This window comes from Prionailurus bengalensis, chromosome A2 (assembly GCF_016509475.1).
Source record: "Prionailurus bengalensis isolate Pbe53 chromosome A2, Fcat_Pben_1.1_paternal_pri, whole genome shotgun sequence".
Lineage (NCBI taxonomy): Eukaryota > Metazoa > Chordata > Mammalia > Carnivora > Felidae > Prionailurus > Prionailurus bengalensis.
Window position 1 is genome coordinate 105,028,065 of NC_057348.1, and position 17,085 is coordinate 105,045,149.

The window sequence follows — 17,085 nt, forward strand, 5'->3', positions numbered from 1 at the left end:
CAGCCCACACCTGCCAGTTGTTTCGGAAATGAGAGACAAGTGTCAGGCCATAACTCTTCCTGAATGTGGCTGGCCTTTTGGATGGCATCATAAACTCTTCCAAATGCATCCAGCCACACAGCTCTAGGAGCTTCATTCATCTCATAAGTATTTCAGAAGGCATTTATAGCAAAATCATTTCTAAAACCACACAAAGCCCAAGATTATTATTTTTTCAGAAAAACATTTTAAAATGGAGAATTGTAATCTTACACAAAAGTTCACCTAATGGTGAACCCCTATATGCAGTCACTCGACATCAACAACTAGTATCACTTTACCAATTTCATTTTATCTCTCACTCCCCAGCTTCCTTCCTGGAGTATTTCAAAGTAAATTCCAAACATTGTGTCATTTTATTCATAAATATTTTACTATATATCCAAAGGAAAATAAAATGTTTATACCTTTATCTTTAAGGAATATATACATATAATATAATATACATGATATATAATATATAAGGAATATATAATATATAATATATATTCCTATATAATTGTAATCATACATTATATTTACCATATAATAATATAATATATTATTATAGCATATATTAATGTATATTATATTATTACATATTATATATTATTTATTATCATTACTTATTTATATTATTATATAATATATTATAATATGTGTAACATATTATTATATTATATTATGTTATTATTTATTATATATTTACATATGTAAAGTATTTATATTACTTATTATATGAGTATATGAGAGTATATGAGTATTTATATTATTTATTATATATAATATATAAGGTATATATAATATTACATGTATAATATATAATGTATATATTGCATTTTTGGCATTGCCTAAATAATTAAATACTGCAGTCACATAATAAAGGCTATTTATGCAAGAGGATAGTAATTAGGACCATCAGAATATAGCTTACAGGGAAGAAATACTTTCCTCTTTTTTTTTTGCCTTCTCTTACCTTAAGTACTCACTTGAGCTTTTTCCTCTTTGCTGTCCTCTTGATTCAATTAGTAGATACATTTTGGGGGTCATTATAAGTTTTGAAACTAGACCAAAAGAAAAGCTAATATATGCAACATAAAGCATATTTTCCTTAACAATCATTGAATGTTTTTGTAGTGATAGTTCATAAGGCTGCAAGATTTCAGGTCATAGAAACAAGTATTTTTCTACACACTGTTAAGCCAGACAGTAATAAAATAGTAAATTAGTAACCCAGGTTTTACAATTCATGTGAAACACTTCCTGACTTAAAGGTTTTTCTTTTTGTCACACAGTTAAAAGAATATATAGGGAAAATGAGAATTAGAGCCACTATATTCATCTCCAATAATTCTACAGGTCCCCCTAATTTCTTTAGATCACTACATAATTTTTATTATAATAGGTCTAAGTTCTATATAACTTTTATATGTTGACATGCCAACATTAAAAATATATAAATCAGATAGAGTTTTTAATTTTTGTTGGTGTTTCAATTTATCTATTTATTTTATTTGCGTTGGGATTTCAGAATTGAATTGATTGTGCTCCTTGGGTCATGGCAAATTTTTATTGCCAACCAGTGTTTTATTTCATGATCCTTCCCATTCATTCTGCCATCATCTAGCCCCTTCCCACACCCACCTAGCACCCACTCACAGGCTTGTACTCTTTCAATCGACGTTCCTCATAGTTCATGGTCATTTGCAAATACACACGTCCATGAAATTTATTTCTAACATAGGTATGCCTTTCATGGTATAAAAGGTGTCACATCCTATTTCTTACTGTTTTATTCAGTTGTTTAGTTTTACAATGTAGTCACACAGCTGTTTTTTCCATGTGACTCATTGGCTCTGACACTGTACAGTATTCTTCACATGCTTATCCATATGCCACATTTTATGTGTGTCTGCAGATGCCTATTTTTTAATTCCTAGGTTGCCTTCAGCTGCTTTCTACCACCATATGCTAAAGGGTACATCATTGTACATGTCTTCTGGTGCATCTGCAAAGAGCATCTCTGGAGTGTAGGACCAAGAGTGAGATTTGGGGGCACAAAGTACGCGCCTACAATTTTCACTAAATATTGCCAGAGTGTTTTCTAAATGGCTACATTGTGTTAGAGCTGTGTCTCTCACTATTATGTGAGATTTCACATTTCCCCACATCTTCACCAGACTTTGCCATTCTCTCTCAAATTTTTAGCAACCTGACGACTCTCACATTGTATGACAGCAGTAGTAGAATCATAGTGGTTGAAGAGATTAGGTGTGTGAATCAGGACACTTATATTTTAAAAGCCCTTAGAATAGTGCCTGACCATAGTAAGCACTCAAATATTGTCAGTTTATGTGGTTCCTCCAATGAACATAGGGCTCAAGTTAATGAGCATTCTTCATATATTTAGTAGCCATTCAAATTACTCCACAGCTTTATATTACTTTTCTATAAGGTTGTTTGACATTATTCTTTCTGTGTTCCTTTTCTTTGCATATGCTCTCAACATCCTTAATTTTTTATAGAAATTGAAAGGATTTTCACACAATCTACTGTTGATGATTTAATCTTCTATTTGCTGTCCTATTTTGAGGGCACATCTTTAGTTCAATGTAGTAAAGCTATCAGTTTTTCCCTTTATATTTCATGTTATTTTTAGTATTGTTTAAAAAGTCTCTTTCTATTCTGAAATCATAGACATATCCAATTTTACACTTATAAAATTTATAGAAATATTATTAAAATTATTTATAATAATTATATTATTTTAATTCTTTTGAATTTGTATTTAGTTTTATGTCATTATGTCATTTTATATCATTTATATCATTCACATTCTTCTAATCATTTTATAATCTTGTTGAATTTTCTTACTACTTCTAGTCTGTCATTAGATTCTTTTTATAAAAAAATATTTATTTTGAGAGAGAGATAGAATGTACATGCCTGTGCACACGAACTGGGGTGGGGGCAGAGAGAGAGAATTCCAAGCAGGCTCCATGCTGGATACCAGGCTCCAGCATGGAGCCTGACTGGGGGCTCAATCCCTCAACCCTAAGATCATGACCTGAGCCGAAATCAAGAGTCGGATGCTCAACCAACTGAGCCACCCAGGCTCCCCAGTAGATTCTTTTAGATTTTTAGGGATTTTCGTATTATTAACTGCAAGTAATTAGTTTTGATTCTTCCTAGCAGCTCCTAATACATTTTATTTCCTTTCCCAGTCTTCTTGTATTGTCTAAGACTCCGTGTCCTGTTGAATAGCAGTGAAATAGCTGGTTTTCTATTTTTTTCCAATGTTAAATGAAATCCTTCTAAATTTTTTTCATTTGATATGTTATTGCTATAGTTTATTATTTTGTCATTAAAGTAAGAAAGTCCCCTTTTGCCTAGTTTTCTAAGAATGGTAAACAGGAGGAGATTTTATTTCTTACTAATATATTGAGATTATTATTATTACTATTATTTTAAAGAAAATAGTTTTCGGTTGGATAAAATTTTATTTATAATATTAGTATTGATGTTCATAAATGAAACTGAATCATATTTGTATTTTCTTGAACTACCTATATTGGAATTAGAATGCTATCATAGCATCATTAAAATAATTTTAGCAGCTGTTTTTTCTGTTATCTAGACAAACTACTATAAAATAATTACATACATGGCAAAACTCACATGTAAAACTTCCTAGAAAAAAATGTTTTAGAGCAATGTTGTTTATTTAAAATACATTGTTCAATTAATATTTTCTATTTCTTGTGTTAATTTTGGCATTTTGCTTTCAATATCAAATTTGCTGGCATTTATTTATTTAGAATATTATTTTTGATTTGTAAAATATTTATGTACTTGCTGGAATCAAGAACTATATATTCCTTAGGGTCCCATTATCTCTCAACTTCTGTCTTTGGTTTCGAATTTAAAGAACAACAGTCTCGCTGAGATAAATCTAAATTCATGTCAAATCAATTTACTATTCCTCATAAATCAGGCCACCTCACCTACTTAGGGCCTAGCTACATTCCTACTGAGGCATGTAGATGTTTGGATGTTCCCTATGGTTTAGATGGTGAGCTCATGACTCAGATTACCTGGATTCAGATACCAGCTCAGCACTGAGTACAAACATAACTTTGTGAAGTTTCTTATCTGATCTGTACTTCAGTTTTCCTTTCTTGAAAATGGAGATGATAATAGCACTGTCCACATTGTATGATTTTTGTGTGATTAAACTGGTAATACGTATGAAAACACAGCATATAGCACACACAAGATATTCAAAAGTAATCTATATGTATTTATAATTTAACCAAACATGAATATACCAGTTTCTATCTTCCATTTTTTCTTTCATTCAATGTTATTATGCGAAATTTTCCAATAACTCCATATTTTTCTAAAATATAATGTTTAGTAACTTCCAAACATTATCAAACCTTTTTGTACGATCCATTGATGTAATTGTGTAGTTTGTACTCCTTTAATTTTGAAGAAGAGCTTATTATTGGAATAGCAATATACAAGAATACATTTATATATATATACATATGTATATATATATACAGTTATAGTTATATACACACAAGCACACATGGGGAGACACAAATGTATCATATAGTCAATTATAAAAAGTCAATGAATAATAATTTTTTTAATTCTGAAATATTATTGACTTACATAAACCAAGACATGACCAAATGCCAAGATTATATCAAGTCCCAGAATAGTAGACTAACCTTATGTTAAAATTTAATGCTCAACTAATGTTTTGGGGCTCCTGGGTGGCTCAGTCGGTTGAGCGTCCTACTTCGGCTCAGGTCATGATCTCATGGCTCATGAGTTTGAGCCCCACATGGGGCTCTGTGTTGACAGCTGGAGCCTGGAAACCTCCTTTGGATTCTGTCTTCCTCTCTGTCTGTCCCTCCCCTGCTTGAGCTCTGTCTCTCTCGGTCTCAAAAATAAATAAACATTAAAAAAATTTTCTAATGTTCAACTTATTTTTAATTTCACATGGAAAAGCATGTAAGAATTGGTAAGAAAATTTTGAAAAAAAATATTTAGTGAAGATCTGCCATAGCAGAAATTAAAAGGAAAAACTATCATGATAAAAGAAGTATGCTACAGATAAATGAATAAATAAGTAGATTAAGTAGAAACCTAAGAAATAATAATTTTATGTATGATAAATATATTTTGAATCAATACCTACTATTTGTTAGAAAACAAATCATTTTCAGAAATGTGGATATCACTTATGAAGAAAAAATTTACATTTCTACATTATATGATAACACAAAGTATATTTCACATGAACTAAGAAGAGGTAAAGAGGAAATACAAAGCTTCCAAATTATTACAGTATAGCATATTATGCGGTATTTAACATCAGGTTAGAAAGGACTTCTTAAGGAGAAAATAAAGGAGGGAAATAAATGATATATTTGTAACGCATGTGAGAGGAAAAATGTTCTTTACTTACAAACTATTGAAAATGTGTAATTCAGAAGATACATATGCAAATAATATAAATATGCAATTCTCATAAGATATACAAGTATGTTATAAATACTGCAAATGGGCTTAACCGCATTCATATCACAGGAATACAAATTTTCAAAAAATGAGATAAAATTTTCACACATCAGATTGGAAGCAATTTGTTTTTTAATGAAAGATTAACATTTAATGCAAAGGTATGGGAAAATGGATATTTTTATACACTATTTTAGAGAATATAATTTGATAATATCTTAACATCTTAACATTTTTTAAAATGTAGAAATCATTGGACCCAGAAATTTTAATTTTAAATTTTTTTTAATTTTTTTTTTCAACGTTTATTTATTTTTGGGACAGAGAGAGACAGAGCATGAACGGGAGAGGGGCAGAGAGAGAGGGAGACACAGAATCGGAAACAGGCTCCAGGCTCTGAGCCATCAGCCCAGAGCCCGACGCGGGGCTCGAACTCACGGACCGCGAGATTGTGACCTGGCTGAAGTCGGACGCTTAACCGACTGCGCCACCCAGGCGCCCCATGAGTTATTATTTTTAATGAGGTAAATCTACATATACTTACATGAAAAGTATTCATAATCTATTAATTTTTTAAAAGCAAGCCACCTATGAATGTGCACTCCATTTAGGTTGAAATGTGTGTGCTTATGTATGTATTTGTGTGTGAATAATAATGTTCATTTATTGAGAATCTTAATCTTTGGCAAGATTCTTTCAAGCACTTTATCTGTGTTAACTCATTTAATCAACAACAATCATATCATATCAAATGTCTCCACTTTCTTGTTTTTTTTTTTTTTTTTTTTTTAGAGAGAGAGAGGGCACAAGTGAACAAGGGGCAGAGAGAAAGACAGAGAGAGAGAGAGAGACAGAGAGAATCCCAGGGGGGCAGAGAGAGAGAGAGAGAGAGAGAAGCGGGGCTTGTGTTCACCCAATCCAGGCTTGAACTCACGAACTGTGAGATCATGACCTGAGTGGAAGTCGGATGTTTAACGACTTAGCCATCCACGCACCCCAAATATCTCCACTTCAGAGACAAGAAAACTGAGCTTCCGAGTAACCCACCGCAGGCTGCACAGCTAGAACTGGCAGAGCAGGAAAGTGATCCCAGGACAGTTGGCTCCAATGTCTGTGTTCTTTACCACCAGTGTGGATAGAGGTGGATGGATGGATACACAGAGATAGACAGAGGGAAAGACAGAAAGAAGATGCATGAATATGTCTGTATCAACTAAAACATTTGGAAAGGATATGCACCTTTGGTAAAATGTTGCACCCTCTAAAAGATAGACTTCAATGGACCAAAGACAGGTATTCACTTCTTGAATAATAACATTTTTGTCAAAATGGAGAGCAAGAAAGATGTGGTTATGTGTATGATTCCTTTATAATTTTTCAAATAAAAATAAAAGTTAAAATTATGACATACTTTCAAAGTATGGGACTTGGGATTTTTTCATGCCCAGCAAATCAGGATTTCAGGATTTGGTGGGTAGGGTGGAACTTTTGTAAATTCTACATTGTTTACAGCCCTACCTACTCAGTGAAAAGACCTGTGTACTATAGGTGACAAAACAAATTACAAATCAGAAGATAGAGTTTCATATCATGATCTTAATTTTGTTTAAAATGCTATCAGAACTGATCTATAGGTTGTGTCATAAATTGAATCTTATTCATAGTCTTATTCATAAAGACTTCCAAAATTGTCTTTAGTGATTGTAACTATTGTAATCAGAAATATTCATGATAAATATTAACATAAAAAATCGTGGGAAAAAGTCAAAAGGATCTTGCTTTTGAAAAGTCTCCCAAGCACGCCAGGGCTCCACACTTTCTTTGGTGAAATAAACTGCCTTCCATTTTTCTTCAGTGGGCCTCAGCTGGAAGCATGAATACCAAGGGTCCAGACGATAGTCATTGAACAGCTTATTTTTATTTTATTTTTTTTATATTTTCTTTTTTTTTTAATGAAATTTATTGACAAATTGGTTTCCATACAACACCCAGTGCTCATCCCAAAAGGTGCCCTCCTCAATATCCATCACCCACCCTCTCCTCCCTCCCACCCCCCATCAACCCTCAGTTTGTTCTCAGTTTTTAACAGTCTCTTATGCTTTGGCTCTCTCCCATTCTAACCTCTTTTTTTTTTTTTCCTTCCCCTCCCCCATGGGTTCCTGTTAAGTTTCTCAGGATCCACATAAGAGTGAGACCATATGGTATCTGTCTTTCTCTGTATGGCTTATTTCACTTAGCATCACACTCTCCAGTTCCATCCACGTTGCTACAAAAGGCCATATTTCATTTTTTCTCATTGCCACGTAATATTCCATTGTGTATATAAACCACAATTTCTTTATCCATTCATCAGTTGATGGACATTTGGGCTCTTTCCATAATTTGGCTATTGTTGAGAGTGCTGCTATGAACATTGGGGTACAAGTGGCCCTATGCATCAGTACTCCTGTATCCCTTGGGTAAATTCCTAGCAGTGCTATTGCTGAACAGCTTATTTTTAATCCTTGTCATTTCAGGAGAGGGACTGAGTAGACATGGGAGTGATCATGCCAGATTCAGAACAGTGTCCTCTGAAATACGTTTAAAAAAAAATATTTCAAAAATTCTTCCAGTCAATTTAAATAGTCTATAGAAGCCTGTGATTTTAGGGAAACCTCAAAATATCAAGACAAGAGGAAGCTAAAAGTAAAAGGAATACCAAATTGCTTAATTTAGACTCATAAAAAAAGATGTTGAGTCAAGAAGAGAATTTGTTAAAGGAAGTGATTTTTGATCAGTGAGAAGCCTATCTTCAAGTCCTTAGGTTGTTTAAACAAGTTGCCATTGGGTTTAGGTGAATTAATTAACCTTATTTTTGTTAAGTACCTGCACACAAAATGATGATCTGATCATGTCTGATTTCCATCATTCTCTATGGTCATACAGTTCTGACATTCAAATATTGTAAGTAGTTGTTGACATAGTCCTTGAAAAATCTGAAGTTATTTCTCACAGGCTGGTAAAGTCAGGGCTACAAACACACAAAACTGAATGGAATGTTAACTGGGATAATTAGTAAATAGATACATTTAGAAAAACCAGGCAAAGAGAAAAAGTTCCTACAGTCTCAGGGCTTTAGCCTCAATTTTATCATATTTTAAAACCAGAATCATCTTCAGATCTCTATTTGCATCAGCACAAGCTTAAAGCAAAATTTATCATTTCAAATCAGAAATCTCCATGAGACTTTGGATCCTCAACCTTTCCTTCTGTCATAAGCATTCTTTAATATGTAAAGGCCTAAAATAATGATGGTGTTTTCTCTCAATAATCTTGCAGGGGTTTACTATTTACTATGTAATAAAAATAATAAATGAGTTTTATATACAATGAAAATATTACGAAGAAAGTTGCTGAATCAACCCACTATGTCAAGTAGGTTTACAAGAAATGAATTATTTATCAAAATAGCACACATTCAAGACCAATAAAATCTTCACCATAGTATTGGGCCATGACCATGTCTTTATAGTATTATGTGTAATTTTAAATTAATGGAAGGGAAAGTCATAGATCCTGACTGAAATTAAAAAAAAAAAAAAAAGAGGTGAATTTTTTTTTTTTTTTTAAGTTCTAGTTTGTCTAGTATGGTCAAGAAGAATTTAAATACACTTCCCTAGAAAGTGCATTTTCACTTTCACTAATCACACAGCTTTGATAGGTACTAGGGCTAAGGGCCCTTGCTAATTATTAACTGTGTTTATTGATTGGTTCTCACAGCTCTGGAACAATTATCTCTTTTGATCCTCATGACACGCAGGTCTCCTGACTCCAGGCTCCATGTGTACACCCTCAAATCATTGGGGAAATCAAACAAGAGTTATTACTATTTAGCAGGACTACCAGTAAAGCAAATGTATTTATAAAATTGTTTTTAATGTTTATTTATTTTTGAGAGAGAGAGAGAGTCAGAGTGTGAACAGAGGAAGGGCAGAGAGAGAGGGAGACACAGAATCTGAAGCAGGCTCTAGGCTCTGAGCTGTCAGCACAGAGCCCAATGTAGGGCTCAAACCCATGAACCCTGAGATCATGACCTGAGCTGAAGTCGGATGTTCAACTGACTAAACCACTCCAGTGCCCCTAAACAAATGTATTTTTAAATGCATTATTTCATTATTATAGACAAAAGAAAGCGGATAAATGTCCTGGCCTAAGCAAGAGGAAATTCCACTTGTCCATATCAAAGTTCTTTCTTATTTCTTCAACTAGAAGGAAATTATTTCCTTTTATTTTTATTTCTTCACTAATATTTCTTCACTAACAGGAAAGAAATTATTGCTAAAACTGAAACTAAGCTTAAGTGATCACTCTGATTTTTAAGTGATCTTGTGTCCAGATCACTGGTTCTTATAATTTTTCACTAGAAGATGGAAGATAACAAATGATTTCTACTTTACAGATTAAGGAAACTAAGACATATAATGCCTCGGTGACAATGTTAAAACTAAACTTCCTGGTGTTGCATGGGACATGCTAGAGCGGAAGCTTCTCTGGGGATAAGTTAGAAGAAATAAAAATATAAGGTATATTTATGTGAGCAAATATTAGCCAAATAATTGGACTGAAAGAACAAGTTTTGGTAAACATCATGTGTTTCTGAATGAGACTCAGTGGGCTTGAATTTCTCCTTGGCCATGCACAGTTGCAAAGCCTCAGTTTTCTCATCTGTAAAATGAGCCTCATTATATCCACTTTTTATTGTTTTGGTTAGGAGGAAGAAAGAAAGAGAATATAGATAATAATATTTATCAATCAGTATCTCAACCTATAAATACATGACATTCACAAAATAGGAAAATTCCTAGAGTTTTTTTTTTAATAGGCTATATACAGAAGTTGAAGGACAGAAAAGCCAAGAAGGAAAATGCATCCAAGGGGGTAGTTGCTAGAAACTGAAAAAAGAAAAAAACCAAACACACACATACGCACCCCCCCCAAAAAAAAAACAGAAAAAGCAACATAGAGTTATTTGTCTTTAAAGGTACAGTGGCTTTTGGTAGAAGGGACCAAGTAAATAAGTATTCTGACCTCTCACTCCTCTCTCTCTCTGATTTCCAACCAACCCTAAGCGAGAGATCATCAAAGACCAGTTGCTTTAGTCCATGCAAGTCAGCCCTAAGGGAAGACCACAGGATGCAGAAGGATGGAGAAGGTAATTAGAGGAGCAAAATCAAGTCTGTCACAAAATAATAGCTAATTAGTGAATATTTTCTATGTAACAGACACAAATGATTTCCTTGTGTCATCTCATTTGTACTTTTGAATTTTTCCCATAGTCATGTAATACCTGTTTAAAAACATAAATTAATTAAGGAAAAATCGAATTGCATATTATTAGTGATCCTCTGGGGACTCTTGTAATTTGGGAAACAGTGAAAGAAAATGCACCTGCATAAACATCAGTTTTCTAAATCTTTAGATCCCTAGTGACTGGCTTTTTCAGAACAAAAGCCTTTGCCATACCCGCTTCTGTTAAAAGAATGCACAATAAAACGTAAACGTCCACACACTCGTGTTACAGTGCTGCAAAAGCAAAAACTATAGGGTAAACAATGAGAAATCAATCCCTTGAAGCCAGATAACAGGTAACTCACAAGGCAAGCTGCGCATAACACCACAAACAACCCAGTCTTGAGAACACCCCAGGAGGAGGGCTGCTCTCTTTCCAACAACTTTCCTGGACAAAAAAAGCAAAGAGCTTAACCACTGCTTCTGAACCCCGGGGGATTTACAGAGAGCTCTGTCTTCTGTGTAGGACCACCAGCCTACTAGGTTTTCGTCCTTGCCAAGAAACCTGACATTTTTGTTTTCACGGCACTTTCGAACTGGAAAGATCAAGACGGAAATTTCGGCTATCAGAGATGGAGCGACTGGCAAGTGAAATGATGGAGTTGGTGATTATGAGTGTTACCTGGATAGTCATTTTTCTTTTTAAAAGAACGTTGCGCCCGTCAGAGTTTCAATTGTTAATCTCCTCCATCTGATATCGAAAAAAATGTCCTTCCTTAGATTAGGAGGCATTTCCAGGAGTGTCTGTAAATTCCTCTCGGATCTCACGATTTCTGAGATTGTGAATCTGCTGCTAACTCAGAGTAGGGCGGAGGGGGTGGGTGCTAGGCGCATCGCTCCGATTGAGACGGGATCCCCTGCTACCCGAGCAATCCCGCCTAGGGTATTTAGCCCCTCCCGCTTCCGAGCCCCGCCTCCCCGCCGGGCGAGCTCTATAAAGTCGCGGAGCACAGTCTCTTCTGCCCATCTCGGATTAGTCCGACTCCAAGACCGACGAGGTGCCCCGCCCCTTGCCCAGAGCGCTGCCTGCAGGAGCAATGGCCCACGGGCTGTACCACGAGGAGTTCGCCCGAGCGGGCCAGCAGGCGGGGCTGCAGGTCTGGAGGGTCGAGAAGCTGGAGCTCGTGCCGGTGCCCGAGAGCGCTTACGGCGACTTCTACGTCGGGGATGCGTACCTGGTGCTGCACACGGCCAGGGCGAGCCGGGGCTTCTCCTACCGCCTGCACTTCTGGCTAGGTAAGGGGGTGCAGGCTGCGAGACCACGATGCGCCCAGGTCGGGGTGGGGCGAGGCGGCTAAGCTGAGATTTTCAGGCTGGAGGTTGGGGGGGGGGGGGCGGGTGAGGTGCAGGTGAAGTTGGGGGAGAGGGGAGTCGCAAACCGGGCGGGCCCGGAGACCCGTCGCGCCTGTCGCGCCCCCTCCCGACCGCCCCCTTTGGACTGGCCGCCTTCTCCCCGCTAGAGCCCGCTCGTGCGAACGCGGCAGGAAACGCGGGGCGCGGCGAGGTCGGGAGCAATCTTATCCCATGGACTTTGACCTTTGTCAGGCGCATCACCCGGGCTTGGAGACTGGTTCCCCCAGATTCTCCCCCTTTCACCTTCCATTCTGCAAACCCGCGCCCGCCCAGGGCCGCTGCTTAGCGCACCCCGGCTCTGGCCAAGTCCCGCTCTCCTTGCGACAAGTTCAGTCCTGGTTTCCCTGTCCGGGAGGAGATGCAGTCAAACAAGTTTGCAGGCATCCGCCGCAGCTGGCGAGAACTAACCGCCCCCCCCCCCCTCCCTTTTCTCTAATTAATTTATTTTTAGTTTTTGCCTTTAGGCCCCAGCTTCTGTTTGTCCACAAATTTCGGCGGTTAATGCTCTGGGTGGCTTTAAATCAAGACCAACTTGCTCACGCGTTCTGCTAACAGAAATTCTTGTTGATCAGGTGTTGCCGACCCTGGATGGAAGAGAGGAAAAAAAAATACAGATATCGTCAATATAAATAAATAGCTTTATATGGCATATAGATGAGTTGCTCTATTATGATAATTATTATTAAAAATATTATTATTTATCTACTTGAACAAGGGCACTGTGCGAAACAAAACAGCTCCTTCAGCAGTAGTAATTATTTTGGGCTGCATTCGTGCCAGGATGTCAGAATACTGGGCCTTGTGTGTTCTACTTTTTCCACCTTCTACTTTTACTCGTAAACATCCTGAATGTCCAACCTCTCCCCGTAAGATCCTGTGCCAGTGGGCACACCCCTTCTAACAACGTGCCGATTATCTGAGACTTACTGCCTTCTTTTTAGACTAGATTGCCTCCCCTAGACTTCTGTTTCTATATTTTTAGCTTTATTCCTGAGCCTGTGGGAGAACACGAAACCACACACACACTTTGAAGTCCTTGAAAAACCATCATTTTTATTTCTAACGTTTGAAGCTTTTAAGAAATAGAATGGCAGAAAACACTGAGAAAGGATGCTGTCAGTGGTAGTGAACACCTCAGCAGACGCTCCAAATGAGAACTATAGTGAGGGAAAAGGGCTGTTTTTATTATAGCATTCAATATTACAATTTTGTGCTTACTTGGTGGAGTGCAAGCTGAGTTCCAAGCACATTGTGGTTTCCTAGTGTAGTGTCACTATTCCTATCATATTAGACATTGATTGATTTAAATTTTACACCAGAAGTCACTGAAACCTTAATATAAAACCATGCTCACGAATGAATGATGCCAGAGAGAATAGTAATGTTCTCATCTTGGTTTATGTATTCAGAACTTGGATCTGGAATGAATAAGAGTGTCTGAATGAAATTTTGGTCAATTAAGGTGTGAAAGGACTTTGTATCCTGCTGTAGACAACAGTTAAGTTTGACTTTGTTGGGAGACTGTAAGAGGGCTGTGAATACAGGTGTTTGTTTGTTTTTTTTTTAATTTTTTTTGGTTTTTGTTTTTCTTATTTTATAGATTCTTTCTTATCCAAAGAAGCTTATTAAGCAAATTGTTTTTTAGGGTTTACAGATTCACATTAACTCATTATTCACATTATTCATTTAGGTGTCACCAATTTCAAAAATTGTAATAGAAAATGCCTTGGGCAGAAACACTTTATGATTTTAAAGACTTGCTAAAGCTGAAGTTAATAGTATGTTAAGTAATAAGTGAATTCAGTAATTACTCAGCATGCCCAACATTGTGTAAGGCATTTTTGCATGTGAATAATTTATGAGCCTTCCCTTAAAGTTTATAATCTCAAAGATACAATAAGATGAACAGTGATACAACACAGATAAAATGTGCTAAACACCATGAAAAAGAGAGTGTCTGTATTTCTGGGACACAGGGAAGTAGAGAAGCTTTGACTGAAAAAAGGAAAATGAGGATAATTGGGAGGGATCGACTCCAAGAGAAAATCATGAGGAGCATGGAAAAGTTTAGAGTAAAATAGTAACCAGGGCCTTTAGATGGAATTGTTTAGCAGTTCTTCCTACTTTAGTTCCCTGAAGCTAGCTGTATTTCATCCAAAATATTCTACCCAGGACCTGAATTTGTATGAGTTCATGAGGGTTAATCAGAGAGACAGACTGAGAAAAAGTTCCAAGAGGGAGAGCTGAAAGTTCGGGGGGAAAGGAGGTTTTGACTATAAATCGTTTGGAAGGAGGATGAAAGGCACTGAAATTAGAACCAGGTTGGGATGGACAAGGTGCATTGGAGAGAAAAAAGAAACAGGCCAAGTGAGAGGAGGAAAGGGGAAACAAGGAGAAGCAGGACCCAGAATGGAAGAATAGAGGAAGAGCCCTCTTCCCTGCTGTCTCCCTCATTGGCTTTCTGCGATGCCCCTGCATATCTTAGATTATTCCCTTTTATTATTGTTTCTTTATTTACTTTACAAAGTAATAATTCGTTGCCTATAACTTAAAAGTTGTTGCATTGGTCCTTCCTAAAAAATATTTTTAGCTTTGCACCTAGCAGTTTAAATGCATCCACCTTCTGCTTCTAGTTCCTTAGAGCATCATGACTATGGGCATGACTGGGTAATAAAGCTACTCTGTCACATCTTGGGCCTACACTACAAACATCCGCTCACCCCGATCCTTTCTCTTTCCAGTTCTAAACTTTACATAAATGTATTTGAGAGTAGCAAACATGTATGGTATATCTAGTCTGTGCTTGGCTGTCTGCGAGGCACAGAAAATCCAAAGAATTGGATTGCAGTATGCAGTGTACGATACAAGGAACTTAGACTATACAAGGGCTGGTGAGGATGCTGAGAAACTGGATTTTTATACATTGCCAGGGGGGAGTATAAAATGGTGCAACCATTATGAAGAAGAGTTTGACACTTTCTTATAAAACTAAACTTGCAGCTGCCATATGACCCAGCAATTGCATTCATGGGTATTTCTTCCAGAGGAATGAAAATTTAGATTCATGTAAAAACCTATGCACAGATGTCCATAGCAGCTTTATTTGGATAGACAAACACTTGAATTAGCCCAGATATCCTTCCACAGGTGACTGGTTAAACAAACTGTGGTATATCTATACCAGAGAACACTACGGAGCAATAAAAAGGAACAAAACTATCAATACGCACAACAACTCAGATGAATCCTTGGGAAATTTTGCTGAGTGAAAGAAAAAGCAATGACAAAAGGTTCCCTGGTGTATGATTCCGTGTACATAAAACATTCTTGAAATTATAGAATTTTACATTCGTTGTTATCAGGGGTTAGGGATGGGGTGGGAAGGGGGTGGTGCAGGTGGGAGGTAGTGGTAGTTATGAAAGGGCAACATTTAAGGGATTTTTTGGTGATCTAACTGCACAGTTTTTTTTACTGGGATGACGAATACATGAATTTGCACATGTGATCAAATTTTAGAGAACTGGATGTACAAACACACAGATCAGCACAAGTGAAATTGGGGAAATATGACAAAGATAAGTGGGTTGTATCAATGTCTGTATCCTGGTGTCTGCATTCTGTGCTGTGCTGTACTTATGTATTTGTGCTTTTTTTTTTTAATTTTTTAACATTTATTATTGAAAGACAGAGAGAGCCAGCATGAGTGGGGGAGGGGCAGAGAGAGAGACACACACAGAATCCGAAGCAGGCTCCAGGCTCTGAGCTGCCAGCACAGAGCCTGACGCGGGGCTCAAACTCACAGCCCGTGAGATCATGACCTGAGCCGAAGTTGGACGCTTAACCAGTGGAGCCACCCAGGCGCCCCTGTATTTGTGCTTTAATATACTGTACTATACCAACCTATACTATAGTTTGAAAAATGTTACCACTGGGGCAAATTTCGTCTGTTGATCTATGGGTCTCTCCTTCCACCAGTACCACACTGTCTTAATTACTGTAGCTGTATAGTAAATCCTAATATCAGATGGAGTTATTCTTCCAATCTTCTTTTTCGTTGTCAAAAGTGTTTTAGCTCTTCCATGGCCTGGGCCTTTTCATATAAATTTCACAATAAAATTGTGTAATCTATGATAAACCTTTCTGTAATTTTGATAGGAATAGCATTAAACTTGTAGATTAACTTGGGGAAAATTAAAATCTTAATTATATTGGGTCATATAATCTTATTATGCCTCTATATTTGTTAAGGTCTTTGATTTTTTTTAAAATTTAATGTTTATTCACTTTTGAGAGACAGAGAGTGAGCACGGGAGGGGCAGAGAGAGAGGGAAATACAGGATCTGAAACAGGCTCCAGGCTCTGAGCTGTCAGCACAGAGCCCAATGAGGGGCTCGAACTCATGAGCTTTGAGATCACGGCCTGACCCAAAGTCAGATGCTTAACCAACTGAGCCACCCAGGCACCCCAGTCTTTGACATTTTTATCAACATTTTATCATTTTTAGCATACAGATCGTGTACCTGTTTTATTAAATATATACCTGTTTCTTTGGAGTGATTGTAAATGGTAGTGTTTTTAATTTCAATTTCTGCATGTTCATTGTTTCCGTACAAAAAAAATGTGACTGGTTTTTGTTATTGATTAATCTTTATCCTCCTATCTTGCTGAATGCATTTATTCTGGGAGTTTTGGGGGTTGTTTTTGTGGATTCCTTCATATTTTCTATATGGACAATCCTGTCATCTCTAAATAGGGACATTTTATTTCCTCTTTTCCAATGTATGTTTTTATTTCCTTTTCTTACCTGATTGCAGTGGTTAGAACTTCCCATGTTATGTTAATTAAGAGTAG

The 17,085-nt window shown here is 36.7% G+C and overlaps 1 protein-coding gene across 1 annotated transcript in view; it reads left to right on the forward strand.

The window, feature by feature from the left end:
- The first annotated feature begins 11,822 nt into the window (after nucleotides 1–11,822).
- Nucleotides 11,823–17,085, forward strand: part of SCIN (scinderin) — an 82,233-nt gene continuing 76,970 nt past the window's right edge. The window contains exon 1 of the mRNA XM_043588987.1: nucleotides 11,823–12,117. Within this exon, the coding sequence (XP_043444922.1) occupies nucleotides 11,919–12,117 (199 nt within the window). The 5' untranslated portion in view covers nucleotides 11,823–11,918. The remainder of the gene's footprint in view (nucleotides 12,118–17,085) is intronic.